General features: G+C 33.7%; 1 protein-coding gene across 1 annotated transcript; it reads left to right on the top strand.

The window, feature by feature from the left end:
- Nucleotides 1-3,015: 3,015 nt before the first annotated feature.
- On the top strand, nt 3,016-14,971 carry LOC140436307 (coiled-coil domain-containing protein 42-like). The gene is made up of 6 exons (XM_072525015.1): nt 3,016-3,190; nt 6,017-6,221; nt 6,830-7,003; nt 10,517-10,669; nt 12,755-12,892; nt 14,684-14,971. The coding sequence occupies exons 1-6, from the start codon at nt 3,066-3,068 to the stop codon at nt 14,933-14,935; spliced, it is 1,047 nt and encodes a 348-aa protein (XP_072381116.1). The 5' UTR covers nt 3,016-3,065; the 3' UTR covers nt 14,936-14,971.
- Nucleotides 14,972-16,583: the final 1,612 nt, after the last annotated feature.

Consider the following 16,583-nt stretch of genomic DNA (forward strand, 5'->3'; position numbering starts at 1 on the left):
GTTTCCAAATATCTACGTATGTTGAACAAGATAGAGTGACGTAAATAAGGACGTAAACATACAACTGTACAATCTAAACCAGCGAAATAAGGGGTTTTCAGTAAAGATAAAAGGCATTACACAGTAAGATAGACTAAGAGATAAAAAAAATACAAGAACTCAATAGATCGATTAATGAGAAAATAAAAGAATACAACAAAGTGGAGAGAACATACAAACAAACTGAATTAAATCGAATTATTAACCAAATACGAAATAAAAAAACGAAAGGTAAAAAATGTAGGACTTCACTTAAGATGACGGAACAAAATTTTAGTGTTGGGATAGGCAATAAATGTTTAATCTCTGGAATGAAAAAAAAAAGAACTTTTGAGCGCGAGTTTTTTGCAAATTCTAAAAAGATATATTAAATTAGTTGGAAAAAAAATTAAACGATATTTAATATCATGTGCCAATTGTTCTTCTTTCTATGGCAACGATAATATTTAATCTTGACAGGCAGAATAAGCCTACTTATATAGCCGAATGAATTGGTATCAGAAGAGTGGCTAAAGGGAATAATATGTCCGTTGCATTAAAAGGGTGATTAACTGGTGTGTAAGAACTATAAAGGCATTACTCTGTTAGCATCTGCTTATAAAATCTTATTGCGCGACAATGTATTGTTTGAAAGACTTAAACATTTTACAAAGGATATTATCGATCAATATCAATGCAGATTTACTGCTTGAAAGTCAACTACACATAAAATTCAAGCACACGGGCAGATTCTAGAAAAGTCACCAGAATATATAATAGATACACTCTACCTCTTTGTCGACTTCAAAGCAGCCTATGACAGTGTAAAAGAACTGCATTATATAATGCAATGATAGACTTTAGGACCCCACCTAAGTTGGTTAAATTGATCCAACTAACAATGCAAAACGTAAGCTCATGCGTTAGAATTAAAAAGGCAATCAGACAATTAAATATTAGAATGAATGGAACTATTTTTAATAGATCGATGCAAATTCTCGCATTCATGGTGCAGTATTTTATAAGGCTTGCGGACGCGGCAAGTAAATCAGGACTTGTGGTAAATGGTATATGTTGGTTTCTAAAAACCTCCGAAATATTCAACAGAGAATTAAAATTAACAACTATACCTTTGAGCAAGTCAAAGAATTCACATTATCTTGGATCGATAGTAACCGCAACAAACACGACAAGCGACGAAATAAAAGGATGTAAGGCAATAGCAAACAGAACTGTTCACGGTCTCCAGAAACATTTAAAAAATAAAAATATAAAACGTGCAGTAAAGCTAAATACATATATACAAAACTTTAATAAGACCGGTTTTGATATATATGGGGCTGAAACGTGGACCTTATCTCAAAATAATGAAAGACTTCTTGGAATTTTTGAGAGAAAAATTCTTAGAAAGATTTTTAGAGCCGTAAATGAAAATGGGCTATGGCGTCGGAGATACAACTTTGAACGATATCAGTTATACACCGATCCAGATATTGTAAAATTCGTTAAAATGCAGAGACTTAGATGGGCTAGACACATTGCTAGGATGTCAGATTGCGAAATCACGAAGAGATTAACATTTTCAAAACCAAAGGGCACAAGAAGCAGAGGACGATCACGAAGGAGATGTATTGATGATGTATAAGAATACCTACAGATTCTAAGGGTCAGCAGATGGAGAGAAGTTGCCAGGAATTGACAGGAGTGGCGACTTCTTTGTGAGCAGGCCAAGATACACAACCGATTGTCGAGCCACTTATGATGATGATGAGGAGCACCGAACCTCTAACTTTCTCTATCTAAAGGCTCAATAATAAATGACAGCAACAATGTCAGTCTAGAAATACAAGCACAGATTTTTAGCGGTAATAAGTGCTTTTATGCATACAAAGACTTAATGAAAATTAAGTTACTTGGAAAAGAAGGATGCTTAAAGGTAGCTGGTGTTCGGCTTTTGTACATTTTTGACCACACTTCTTGCCATAATTAAAAGCTGGTTTTCGGTATTAGGAATCACTTTATTAACTAAAACACTTCACAAAAATATAGCGCTAAACTAAAACTATTTAACCGCGAAATACATAAGCAACACAAACTCGAAAAGCCATCTTGTTGTTGTGTCGTGATAGCACCTTCTCCTCGTGTACCAGGTGGGGCTGCCTTGAAAATACACTGTCGCCTACACTGCGTGCGAAAGAAAGAGTGACAGATGGGTTACGGCTGACTGAATGCTCTCTGCGTTCGATCTCTTCACAGGACAGAAAAAGCTCAAATAAATTAGAGAAAACTTATTACTAATTACAATATTATTAAATTGTGAGTTTAAGCTTAGAATCTACAAAACAGTAATTACACCAGTGATCACATATGAATGTGAAACGTGGATCCTTTCAACCACTGATGAAAATCAATTGATAATATTTAAGCGCAAAATATTGTGAAAGATATTTCGACCAACCCATTGTAGCAATGGTTCGTGGAGAATAAACATGAACTGTACGCTGGATGAATTAATACAAATCGAAGATATCGTTAGATTTGTGAAGTCACAAAGACTAAACTGGCTTGGCCACCTAAAAATAATGCCAGATGATCGAACTGTAAAAGTAATCGAGAGATAGAAACACCAAGGAATAGGACAAGAGGAAGGCCCCGTAAAAGGTGGAAATATGATGTAGAGGAAGGTCTAAAACCATAGAATAGAGCAGAATAAAAGAATGTTGTTAAGCAGACTAAGAACCACAAAGGGTTGTAGCTCCATTAAAAAAAGAAGGAGATGAAGAAGAAGTCATATCATATGTGACTGTCTGTGACTAAGGATTAAGTCAAAACATAAAAAAAAGTTGGCATATCGAAAAAAAGAGATAATGCAATAATTCTTCTTACAATACAATTACAGTTTATTCCTTTTAATCACTATAACAATTCGTAATAAAACTTCACACGAAATTTTGACAATACATACGGTTTTGACAAGCTACATATTTTATATACCTAATATTATTAACTTTACAGCTCGTATCTTTATAATATTTACAAAAATTAGAATGGAGAACAAAAATAAATATAAAATAACTGGGTCGATGCAACTAACGATTCCAAAAAGAACACCTTATGATATTCAGCGAGTACAAGATTATTTGGTGTCGAAAAATATGACTAGAATGGAAAAGTAAGTAAATATTTTTTGTTTTAATATTGCCTTTTTTCTTGCGTTAATCTAATATTAATGTTTTTTCTCAAATATGTCTGGTCTAGCTGCATCATACTATATACGGCTCTTACGATACTTCTGTTTAACTCATCTCCGTATCTTTTTCTCGTAGATGATATTCCAGTTTTACTGTAAATATGAAAATGGTGGTCTAAACACTAAAGGCAACGTTAAATTTCGTGGCTACGCAATATCTGTGAATGGTTCGGCTGTACCTTCTTTATAAACAAAAGGGAGGCTTACCCAAAGAATGATATTAAAGTCCGGGCTTTAGTCTGGTAGAGGTATCTTGGTCGTGGTTCGACAGGGCTAGACTACAGAAGATAAACGAGTGAGATGGAGAAAGAAACACGAAAGAGAAGAGAATGTTGAGCACAACCCTATTTTTAAAAGGCATATAGAAACCTATTAAATAAGATAATTAGCAGAAAATAAGATAAGAACGATAACGGGAAAAATACGAAGTGACGAGAACGGAAAAAAATAAGACAAAAACAATATGAGAAAGATACAGATGGTTACTATATGGGAACAAAATAGTAATGAGGAGAATGTGCTCATAGGTTCATATTGGCACGTATCCGAGAGGTACGTTCTCGGGTAAGGATGCAGTAGTTGTTGTGGACTGGCGCCAATAAACCATTCGGTGGTTGTGTCAACAGAAACACGCACAGTGTCATAGGTAGTATAGTGGCAGATGATATCTAGCGAACTCAACGGCCAGACATATGCAGCAGTAGGATGTGTGATGTAAGATGTTATAGGCAGTATGCAACTTACAATATTTCGGATATAAGATACTATACGATATGCGAATTAGGATGTATAAAGGCAAACAGAAGTGACATCAAGTCTATAATTAATCAAAAAAATCGAAATTAGCGGGACGGTTACAAGAGATAATCTGAATAAACGACTTACCGCCAAGTTGATCTGCTTAACTCGAAAGCTGGTAGACAAATAGTGTAATAGTTTTCGAAATACGTATACAAGCTTAAATTTTCTCTAAAGATGGGATTTTTTTGGCTCATGCGAGATTGGCCCTAATTATACATTAGAATTGACTCGGGTGAAAGGGACTAAATTTATTTTCGGAGGTTTTTAAGAAAGCCAGAGAATTATACTTGTTCTTAAAAGTGAAGAGTTAGTGGAGAGACAAAACGCACAATCTATTAGTTTGTTTCTGAATAGGAACAGGATCATAAGAGAACCATGACTTGCCCTCTGTTTGTTAGCCCTGGGCATTTTTTTTATAGCCCTTTTTTTATCCGAATTGTCGAATAAAGGCCTCTCCCATTTCTCGCCATTCATCCCTGTTGTATGCTAGGCGTTTCCACATTGGTCCTGCGACTCTTTTGATATCGTCGCTCCAGCGCATTTGAGGTCTTCCTCTTGGTCTCTTCGCATCGTACGGTCGCCAGTTTCTGACTTCTTTGTTCCATCTACCATCTTCGAGACGTTCGTTGTGTCCAGCCCATTTCCATTTTAATTTAGCTGCTTGTTTCGCGGCGTCCTTTATTTTTGTTTTGTTCCGGATTGCTTCGTTCGTTTGCCGATCTATTAGTGAGTTACCAAGCATCTGTCGTTCCATGGCTCGCTGAGTTTTTCGAATCTTGTCCATGTTCTTTTTTGTGAATGTCCAGGTTTGAGCTCCTGGGCATAGCTAAAAGAATATTATAAGGGCAAAAATTTGGAAGAATTTGTGGGATGATTGAACATGCTTCACGGCTATAGTTCAATTAAACTTTTTTTTCAGACGCGTAACCAACAAAATTATAATTGCCGTAATGATTTCCAATCTTTGATAGAAGCAGAACGTAAAGAAGAAGAAAACCTAAATAATGGCTTCATAATAAATAAAAAATCAAATATCTTATAAATCGCAGAAAGTGTACCCTAAGACTAAAAAAAGAACATGTTTTAATTATATCCTTTTAAATGTGCCTGTCTGTACTGAAGTAAAGTACGATCAGCTCAAGAAACAGTTTTACTATGAATTAGAAACGCATGCCTAAAGAATTATCAAAATAATCTGAAGTGATCTTAACACAAAACTAGAAAAAGTTCAATAAGTTCTGCCAACCATAGGCAAACACAATCTCCATGAAATATCCAACGATAATGGCATTAGGTTAATAACCGCAGCAACTTTTCTAAACTTGGTCATTTTCAGCACATACTTCAATCGAAAAAACCTTTATAAGGGAACATGGAGATCTGCGAGAGAAGTCACGGTGAATATAATAGATCATGTTATTATTGACTCCATACATCGATAGCTTCTCAAAAATGAGTGTAGCTTAGAAACTTTCCCATATTTTCAGCAGTTTTTCTTTATTTGTTTTTGAGAAAACTTGGTCATATTTTGGTTTAAAAATACCTCTCTTCCCATTTGACAAGATTCTCCTCAACACCTTCATATTTTTATACTCTTCTATAGTTTGTCTCATACTTTCTGTATTCAATTTTCTTATGTTTTTTCTGATTTCTTTAAATATTCCTTTGTTCAATTGTTTTGGGTTTTTAAAGTTTATGTCGTTCTGTTTTAACATTTCTCTTCGTAGAGATATTATATTTTTTGTATTTTAGGTGATTTTCTGTTGATTTTCGTTATGTTGTTTTTCCGCTTCTTCTTCCTAGCTTTAGTTATGTTGGTATTTATAGCTTCAATATCAACTGATTTATTCTACTTTAAGGAGTCTGCGTATTTGGAATCGTTGTTAGATATGTCCATTTAGTATTGCTGCTAGTGTTTCATTTAATTTGTGAATTTATTCTTTATAGAGTGTATCCCCAATTTGATGTCGTCAAGTCCGAAGATCCAAAAGCGGAATTAGCCAGACTGCAAATAAAATTGCTAGATTCCGAGACGCTGCTTGACCAGAAAAGAAAAACTTTGGTAGAAGTCAGAAAAGAATTGGACACGCAGTGGCAAGAGCTTGATAATAAAGAACAGGCATTAAGGGAAAATTTTCGTAAATTTGATCAGGTAAATTATTTGTTTTTCAGAAAAATACACAAATCAAAAAATAAAGAAAATGCATATTATATACTTAGTCGAGGCAACGAAGCCATAAGCCTACAAAATTTTTACAGTTGGATGGATCTCCATGAAACTTGTTTCATTTGATGCGTAGCAGTGTCAGGAAGATTTGTGAACGACAATGATGATGTGGAAATGAAAATTGCATTGTCCAAAGTGCATTATGAAGCGATGAAAAATGATAAATATGTAATTGAATAAAATTGTGCGTAATGCATTAAACAGCTTCCTTTTAAATTTAATAATAATTTTGGTACTTATTTTCATAATTCCTACTTTTAGTATATATTTCTAGTCATAAATAAAGGAACGGATTATAACAAGATGTACCTAAATTGGGTAGAAATCGTATTATAATTATTGGCGTTTATGTTCAAGAAGGAGTAAACGACTCCATGTATATTGCACCAAATATTAGTTTTTAATTCACAAATCATTTTACCCCCTTACCTGTATGGCTCTCCCCTGAAAATTAGATAAAATATTTGCTCCTATTAATAAATACTCTGTATACGACATTTCCAATAAAATTCAATGGTTTGCTTTCCTTTCAGTTTATTAAAGAAAATATGGACAAACGCGAACGAGCTGAAAAGAAAATCAAAGACGACACCAAATTGTGCGCGCAAAGGTCCAAAGATATTGAAAAATGTAATAGAGATTATGAGGCGTTGAAGGACGCCAAATTTGAAATGGACAAAAAAATTAAAGAGTTTCGTTTATACGAAGTAAGTGAGTTCAATTTTACATATTTTATCTCTAGTGTAGAGAAATTTGTCCTGTTATTAACACTTTCACGGCGACTGGATATATATTGCTTGTTAAATTTAAAGGTGATACTTGGCCGATTTGAAATTAGGCTCCACCCACGATGCGCATTCGACCACAACACAATTCGTGCTTATTATTTCTTGGCCCTTCCAAGTGCAAGGTATTATACTTGTATAGTCTGCGACAAAGTTTTTTTTATTTTACTTATGTTTAAAGTTACTGTGTGTTGAAGAAATATCGTATTACAATAGATTTGACTTTTTAAATAATGATTGTTAAGTATTTTAAATTATAAACATGGATTTTCATTCAAAATTAGAAGCGATGCAAAATCCGCATGTTAAACATTTTAAAAAAGTTCAAGAGCGTGCTTCCTTAGCAACGGGAGTAAGTATAGCCACTATAAAACGGATCTCTCGTGAAATGAAAAATATAGAAGAAGGTGCTTCTACATCATTTTCGACTCCTAACAAAAGAATGAGTTCTGCCCCAAAATCCAACTTTTGACAGAGGCGATTTTGACAAAGGTTTACTTCGGCGTATAATAATAAATTATTATGTCACGGAAAAACGAGTTCCTACATTGCGACATATAACAAAAAAATTAATGAAGACAATATTTATATAGGGTCGCATGAAAATTTGAGAAAAGTGATAAAGATATGGAATTTCGATGGAAGAAAGCGAAGAATAACAGGAAAATCCTAATGGAAAAACCCGATATACAAGTGCTCCGGAGGAAGTTTCTCAAAAATATTAAACAATACAGGGAAGAAAATCGGTCCATAATTTACATGGATGAAACTTATATTCATTCTTCTCATACCCATGACAGATACTGGGGAGACAATACCATTGAAGGTTTGCACAAGCAACGTGTATTTTCTGTTTTTTGTATTTTCTTGTGGCATAATAATGTAATTTATTATTTTTATTGAGAATAGACCACAATTTTAGTTTAAAATAAGTTTATTTTGAAGATTCGAGTTCCACTTTGGAAATCGTTAACTCAAAATACGAAATACCAATAAATTAAACAAATTTTGTTTTTGTTACTTGGTAAAAAAATTCTTCTCATAATTTTATTTTATCTGACTTATTCATATTGACAACTCAGTCACTATTTGAGATATATTTTATACGATATATTTCTACAAAATCTCCTTACAAAATTAAAATATTCCGGAAAGTTATACAGTTTAGTACTTAAATACCGGATGTTGACAGCCATCCTAACGGGGCTGGTATTATTCTATTGTAAAGAAATAAACAACAGATTAAAATATTTATGACTTACTAAAATGATAAAATGCTGAAGATCCGAAGAATAAAAGTATATGACTATAATATAAAATATTACGACAACTCTAGTATAAAAATTAAGTAATAAATGTTTCGTCAGTATGTTCCAGGTATCAGATTAACTACTGTTTTTTTATTCTTATACAGTTTTCTGAACCGCAAATGTAAAGCTTTCATCTCTGCCAATATTCCTCTTATAAAATTACAGAACGAGACATTTATAGAAGTGTTCAAAAAAACTGCCGCTTCAACATGACTGAATGGTCAATATTAATGAGTCAAATAAAATATTATTATTAGAATAATTTTTTTACCAAGTAAAAAAAACAAAATATTTTGTATTTTGAGAAAAATTTCCGAAGGAAAAATTGAAACGTCAAAATAACATACAAGATAGACATATCATAGAAGTTCCATTAATAAATAAGGTCACTTTCTGTAAACTTGTAGTATGGAGTGTACCAACGAGGCGAAGAGACCGAGCGCATTATGTATCTCTTTTCCTCCGAATGCGTTCTCACTTAATTTTCTACGCAAGTGGACAAATTTGTCAAGTATCACCTTAAATTTGACAAGCTTGTACCACCGAACAACTTTCAAGTTACTGCTCGGGAGTTTTCCCTATAATTGATTGTACAATAGGATCTGTTTAATTTTCAGGTCTATTGGGGTCAATTTCTATATTAGTTGTAGCTGATGGCAAAAAATTTGTTTCAGAAAAAACGGCCATATCCACAGGCTACAGGCCGGTTGCTTCAAAACCATTTATCGCAGTAGCCATTATAGCTGCTCTTAAATATGAATAAGGACGATACTGAATAACGACGAAATTTGATGAAATGTTACTATCCTCCCAGGATGTGTTCGAAGCTATTTCTTTACTTCGTCGTCATAATATGCACTTAGTGGCCTGTAGACGATATGTGCAATTAGGTGGAAAACATAGAATTTCTACCCCATTTTCCCTCGCGTATTAAACACGTCTAGATGTTTCGTATGTAATGAATGACCATCTAGCAGAAGCAGAACCGGTGAGTTCTTTAAAGTTCTAGAATACTCGACAAACTTCTTAAAATAATAAAAAAAATCTCGTATCAATCCACTCTTTTTCATTAAGCTTAACCCATCCACCAGATACGAAGCCATCCAAAATTCCCTGTTGCATTTACTTTCGGGAAATATTATCATGGGAGGCACATAGGCTCCTAAGACAGAGAAACAAATTTTTGCAAATACATATAGTTTTACCCCTCTCGGCGGATGCAAGCGCGCCAACTTGCCGCTTTTCTTTTGAAGCCATGATTTTAGAAAGCCCCTTTGGATTGACCGTAACTTCTGTTTCGTCTACGTTGAAAATTTTTTCTGCTATTAATTTATACCTCTGGACAGTTTCTTCCAACAGTTTAAAGAATTGTTGAACAGTCACTTAAATCCCATCGCACGGACACCTGACGTATCCTCGGACCTTTTAATTGACAACTCTTGTCTTTAATTGTCAAGCCGAACAATCTTGCTTAAATATCTCTAAGATACGTAACAAGTTCTACTTCTTGTTCGGGGGTGAAGGCCTGTCAACTCCTAAAACGTTTACAACAGAATAACTTGCATTATCTCGTTGTTTTTTAACATGACGTTCCATAGTTTTCAGAGTAACAGCAAATACAATTGATGCTCGTATAGCCTGTTACATATTTCAGTTGACCACTTTTGACGATCAGTTTTCCTTTTGTAGGTAAAAACCATCTGGAACAAAACCTAACATTTTTTTGAAACTCAACGTTGGGGGGTTACGTTTAGTAATACTTACGATGGAATATTTTTCGGCCGATATTATTACTTGGTTAACTAAAAACGCACATGTACTCTTCACAACAATCGACTAACAACTAAATATATCTGCTTATGGCAGAAGCCGTAAACAGACGTCTATAATATAATTTTATTAACGTCGTATAGATGGAGCAAGTGATGTTGAAAAAGGGGTACCCCGTTTTAGGCAGTTACCCTGTTTTGTCCGCCTTCCACCCACAACTGTTGCTGTATCACTTAAGTTTAACGTAATTTGTCGAATTAAGTACACGGATATTAATGTGAAACATATTTTTTGTCACTATGTACAAAGAGAATGTAGAGATATAATGTCTAAAGAGGTTTGTTTTTTTTTGCAGAATTTTCTTGATAAAGTAGTAAACACTTCACAAGAGTTTATTGCTATTCACGATATGATCAATCGGTATATGACTCTTTTGAGTGCTAAGCAAAGTTTAGCTAAGTTACAAGAGGAAAATTTGGTAGCCTTAGAAAGAGCAAAAAGCGATATGGTAAGATTAACGTTTACATTAGCTATTTTATTCACAGATTGTAGTAACATTTTAAAGGTTGCTTAGTCTCTCTGTAATGAAGATAAGGCAAGAGTTTTTGTCCATAGTTTTAACCTATAGATAGATAGATAGATTTAGAGAGGTGGCCTTTTGGCCTATTTTACTGCGACCTTTTTAGGTCTATTGTGGTCCTCCAGTCCTAGATAATATTCTCCAGCTTGACTCTTTTTAAAAAATCTAATGGCTTCGAGACTGTACCTTCCATGTAGCTATTTGCCGGTGGATTTTCTTCTCCTAATGCAAAGAACTGCACATTTGCCAGACTGTCACTTAAAGTATGCTCTGTTGTTTCTTCTTCGAGGTGACAGAATCTGCACAGGCCATTATCTGATAATCCCATCAGCTTCAAGTACCTATTCAGCTTACAGTAACCTGTTAGAAGACCTACTATGGCTTTGACTGTTTTCCTGTCTTTGCTTATTATGTCTTATGTAAATTTTGTCGAATATTCTGTAATGAACTGTTTCGCCTGTCTTTGTCCTGGTGAATTTCTCCACTATTCCAGAGATTTGTGACTTACCCACATCCTTGTAATCATTCTTGTTACTGACTTTGCAACGCCGCAGAAGGGTTCCGGTTTAATGAATAGCATTGATAAACCTTGTTTGGCTATTTCATCTGCTTTTTCATTGCCCTTAGGACTCTCGTGCCCCGGTACCCAGACCACCGTTACCTTGCTACGGTCTCCTAGTTCCTTTAGGGCACACACACAATCACATACTACCTTAGAATTGACCTCTACAGAATTGAGTGCCTGACTATCTGTGAAGATGGCAACTGAACGCAACGTTCTTTCCTGTCTTTCTATTTCTTCCACGCAGTGATGAATTGCCGTTATTCCCGCCTGAAAGACTGTCACATCCTTAGATAGACTTACCGGGAAATGTATGCTTTGATTTGTCCCTACTATGCCGGCTCCCACACCCTCCGATCTTTTTGAGCTATCCGTGTACCAAGTAGCAGCAGCTTGTATGGGTACACCTTTATTCTATTATTCTCTACCTGGTATCTTAATTGTGAACTTATTGTTAAAGCTATATCTCGTAGCTCTTGCATCGATAGGTTGCCCTATCACTATATCGGCTTTTAGCTCCTCGATTAGCTTTATGTTATCAGCACCATGCATCTGGTTTATATATCGCTGACTATAGAATAATCTGTGCATCACTGATCTGGCTTCGCCCTGTATAAAGAGATGAAGTAGTGGTAGATTCAGCAGGACTTCCAAAGATGCAGTAGGAGCTGTTTTTCAACCTATTCAAACTCTAGAATAGCATTACTTCTGACAAGTTGATTAGATTCATATGAGACACATCCTTTATGGCAATCACATGGTATATGTTATCCTCTTCTTCTTACGGTACCTATCCATTCAGAATGTTGAAGAACGAGTTGCAACAAGCCATATTTCTGCTTATTTATCCAAATATGGTCTAGATATTCTAATTCGCGCTTTTGATTTGATTGTATGCATGTTCTAGTATTCCTTTCCCATTCTTCGTACAATATTAACATTAGTATTGAATTCAGCCATAAAATTCTTAAGGTGTCCTTATAACATCACATTTAGAAAGCCTCGAGCTTTTTTAAAGAAGCTCTAGAAAGCGTTGAAACCTCAACTAAGTGTCTATAATAAGGTGGAAAAACATAACATCTGAGAATGGAGATTTTGCGCTGCTCTTCGGTTGCGAAGAAACCGTTCTTCGCATCTTCACATCTTTACAACTTCTTTATTATTTAAATGGAAAGTACATCCCTGTATATTTATTGGGTTTGGCTTCAGGTAATTTCGTTCATAGTTAACTTTCAGTTTAACTACTGATATTGAAAGTTTGCTCTCCACCTCCGCAAATAATATTCTTAAACTGTTTCTTTTACTCTTTGAAATAACAAATAAATGGCTGTTATCTAATTTCTCGTGCAACAAGAATACAACCTAACGTGAAGAGACAATCCACGACGAAAGGTATCAAGGCTCTTTTAGGGGTGACGATACTCTATTTTAAGTAATTTTTTTATTTTTAGATGAAATTGATTGAAGAGAAGAACTTTATAATAATGGGTCTGAACAATCAGATCGCAAACCTTCAAACGCGATTCGAAAACGCGAAAATTAAGTCCATTGAATGTGAACAATTAGTACTGCAAATCAAAAATAATGCAGTAAGTTATTATTTCATATGCTTTTTTAGTTACAGTTTAGTAACAAAAAAACCAAACGTCAAGGATGACGATAATATATATTCGGCCTCAGTGGCGCACCGAGGGGGGGGTTTTGGGGGTTAAAACCCCCCAGGACCCTATTCCGACACTATTACTTACACATTTTAAGGACTCAAAATGGAGGTAACACCATAAAAAAAATTTTGGTGACCAACCAAAACCCCCCCCCAGAGGCAAATTCTAGGTGCGCTACTGTTCGGCCTGTTAAAGATGAGTTGCGCTGCGTGGTGAGTTGTCTATGAACTAAATAAAGCTAAAAGAACGCAACATTTAAAATTCTGTAAAATGTCCAAACATCATATTTCACCGTTTTCCTTCATTTTATAATTTTATAATCAACTTTTATATTTATTATATTTTATTTAATAATCAACTAATCGCATACTAAATGAATGAATTTTACGCACGTCGGAAATTTTGACAACTATTAGCTTTAATGTAGTTCGTACACCACTCACCAGGCACCGCCACTCATCCTTAACAGGCCGAATGAATTACCTAAATTCTGATGTCACAATGGGCGGGGTTTTTAAAAACCTTTCCAAACATTTCTAATTTGTGTATATTTGTCCCATAAAAAGTTGGAAATATTGGTTTTTTTAATTGTTTAAAGAATAAATAAGGACTTCTGGTTATGAACATTCATTCAGTGCAATTAGTATTATGAATTTGTGAGGTAAGAGTATCAAAGTAAAGTATTGAGATATTTACTATGAATGTTCATATTTTAAGGTTATGTTATTGTTTGATTAAAACTTTAATTATTTTGTGTTTCAAAGTATTTTGTTGTTATTTTTATCGGGGTTATTTCAAATTTAATCAATAAATCATTGAATTTATTAACGAAGTTAAAAAATATTTAAATCAATGTTTATTCTTTTTTAAGTGCTAGTGATTTTATCCCATAAAAGACTAAAAATATTCGTTTTCTCGTAGTTTAAATAGTTAATAGTAGTTTTGTTGTCATTACTGAAAAATTCAGTAATACTGGATACCGTCAACACACTAAAAAATAATAAACTCATATACTATTACAACATTCAAAGAACATTTTTTTAGACACTGATTATGACAATTAGGTAGAAATATTTTCAAAGAATGTTATATTACAACTTAAACTACGGGAAAACGAATATCTTTAGTCTTTTACAAGATAAAATCACTGGAAACGAAACAAGAATAAAAAATTAATATAAATATTTTTCAACTTCGTAAATAAATTCAATGATTAATTGATTTAAATCGGCATTCTAACATGGTTTTGAATGTAGATTTATTTTGCATCTATATACTGGCAGTCAGTGACAAGGTTTCTTAATAGCATGTCCTATGTAGAAATCTTAGTAATACTTGGTTAGCATTGTTAGCTGCATAACGTGCAGGCAAAAGTTTCATTATACTTTTTAGTAAATTTATTTAAAAACAACTTAAAGGTTTTTTAAAGAATCCTTTTAATTGATGAAAATTCCTAGATAATATATCCACATTAAATTTCCTTTACATAAAATATAAACTATTTCTTTTATATGGCACAGTAAACGAAAAATGTGATTATTTTTAAATAGATGGTTACAATATGAGAGTTTAGAGTAAGATTATCAAAAATTTTACTGAAAATATCGATATATAATTAAGTACTAATTGAATCTAGTTTTGATATTATAGAAAAGATTTTTCTAATAAGAAGTTTGGTTGGATGATTAATCTAATAAATGTTTATGAAATTTTCAGGTACAGCAGCTCCACAACATCGACGAAGTAAAATCATCAATTTGGAACCTTTACACCCATATGGCACATTCGAAAATGCATCCCGTCAAAATACCAAAAGAAAATGTGGAAGAACAGATGATGTACATTAAGAGAACGCTTACGGAACTATCCAGAGTAAATCTAATGCTAAGAATGAAACCCAAGCAAAATCCAAATCGAAGACAAGATATAAAGCAAAATCCTAATCGAAGACAAGATATACGTAAATAATAGTTAAAATTACTTGTTTCAATAAATTATCAACCAAAATAATATCCGATTTATATTTGTCAAGATAAAGGGAATACATAAATCCATTTATCATTTATCACCTTTCTTGTTTAGAAATTAACCAGACCATTTTGTAAACACTATAAACGTGCTCTGCTGTCAATGTCGGTATAATTAAAAGCATTAGAAGCAGATCAAGAAAATAAAAATTTCTCAAGACATTGTTTCTTTTTTTACATCTTTAAAGAGAAAAAGAAAAATCTGCATACAGACACCTGTGACTCACATAGGTAGTGTTGGGTTCCTAATGCCCTATCGAAGTTGTGCTAGGACGAGATGCCCGAGGGAGTATGGTTAGAAGATAACTATTATTGTATGGAGCATCCGATAACAAAGACAAGGAAGAGAAAGATTGGCAGTTTGCAGAATGAGATGAATATTCTGGACTACAAAGTCATAGTAGCCGGAGCTTTTAGGAGAAAGGTAAGAATAAGTAATATCCAGTTGGAAATATGTAGTCATGAGTCATAGATTTCCACCTGAATAACAACATCACAGTCTGTAACACACTGTTTAAACACAAAGATGTACATAAAAATATTTTAGGGTCATGGAGAGCAGAGGGGAAAGATCTATAATCGATTTATTTCTGGTACAAAGAGGGTCTATCAAGATGGTACAGGATATACGTGTCAAGACAGGATATAAAATCGGCTCTGATCATTATTTAATAAAGACAAAACTTTTTATATTCGAGAGAGGAAGAGAGAGAAAATATATCTTCTGTCTCTCTCTTACTCATTATCTTACATATGTAATGATTTCACAGATTCACTCCCATACAAATTTCCAATGTGGAGCGCGCGTATAGAAGTATAACTTCAAAAAGCTAAAAAAGACACAAAAGTGGGAAGAGTTTGCACATAAAATGTAGAGCAATACAGAAGAAATCGTAAACTACTATATAGAACACTCAAAAATTAAACAAAAGATACAGAAAATGCTACAAGATTTACTGAAGATGAAACAGGCAAGCTACTAGTCACAGAAGAACATATAATGGAAAGGTGGTACGAATATTTCAAAGGAGTGCTAAATGTAGACAAATGTTTTGACGAGCGAAAGCAAACCATTCTTAAGTTAATACAAAGTATTAAAAAAACGTTCAAGAGAGGAAATACCATTAGAAAAATTCATAGAGTCGATAAGCAGATTAAAAAAGGGAAAAGTCGAAAGCTCAGATAATATTAAACCTAAAATGATAAAATACATGCCAGAAGCCGGAGTAATACTACTGCATAAAATTATATATTTAGCCTGGAAAAAGAACCTTACTACTAAAGTCTGAACACTTGCGATAATCTTCCCAATATACAAAAATGAACATAAAAAGAAATGTTCAAATTACAGAGGCATGTCCAACAATTCTAGAAAAAAGATTAAGAATTGTTGTTGCACAAACTTTAGGTGATAATCAATGCGGCTTCAGATCAGGCAGGGGTACAACTCATTTAATATTCACAGAACGACAGCTAGCAGAGCTACAATGATAAAAAATATGCTCAAGTTTTGTATAGCTTGAAAAAGCCTTTGATTTAATATCACGGAAGGAAATATGAAAAGCTATTTAATAGAGAGAGATTGATAA

This window comes from Diabrotica undecimpunctata, chromosome 3 (genome assembly GCF_040954645.1).
Source record: "Diabrotica undecimpunctata isolate CICGRU chromosome 3, icDiaUnde3, whole genome shotgun sequence".
NCBI lineage: Eukaryota > Metazoa > Arthropoda > Insecta > Coleoptera > Chrysomelidae > Diabrotica > Diabrotica undecimpunctata.

Excerpts from the sequence above, each read along its gene's own strand:
- LOC140436307 (XM_072525015.1), top strand. The coding sequence starts at position 3,066 with ATGGAGAACAAAAATAAATATAAAATAACTGGGTCGATGCAACTAACG. Across the intron at positions 3,191-6,016 it reads AATATGACTAGAATGGAAAA|AGTGTATCCCCAATTTGATG; the intron begins GTAAGTAAATAT and ends TATTCTTTATAG. Across the intron at positions 12,893-14,683 it reads TGCAAATCAAAAATAATGCA|GTACAGCAGCTCCACAACAT; the intron begins GTAAGTTATTAT and ends TGAAATTTTCAG.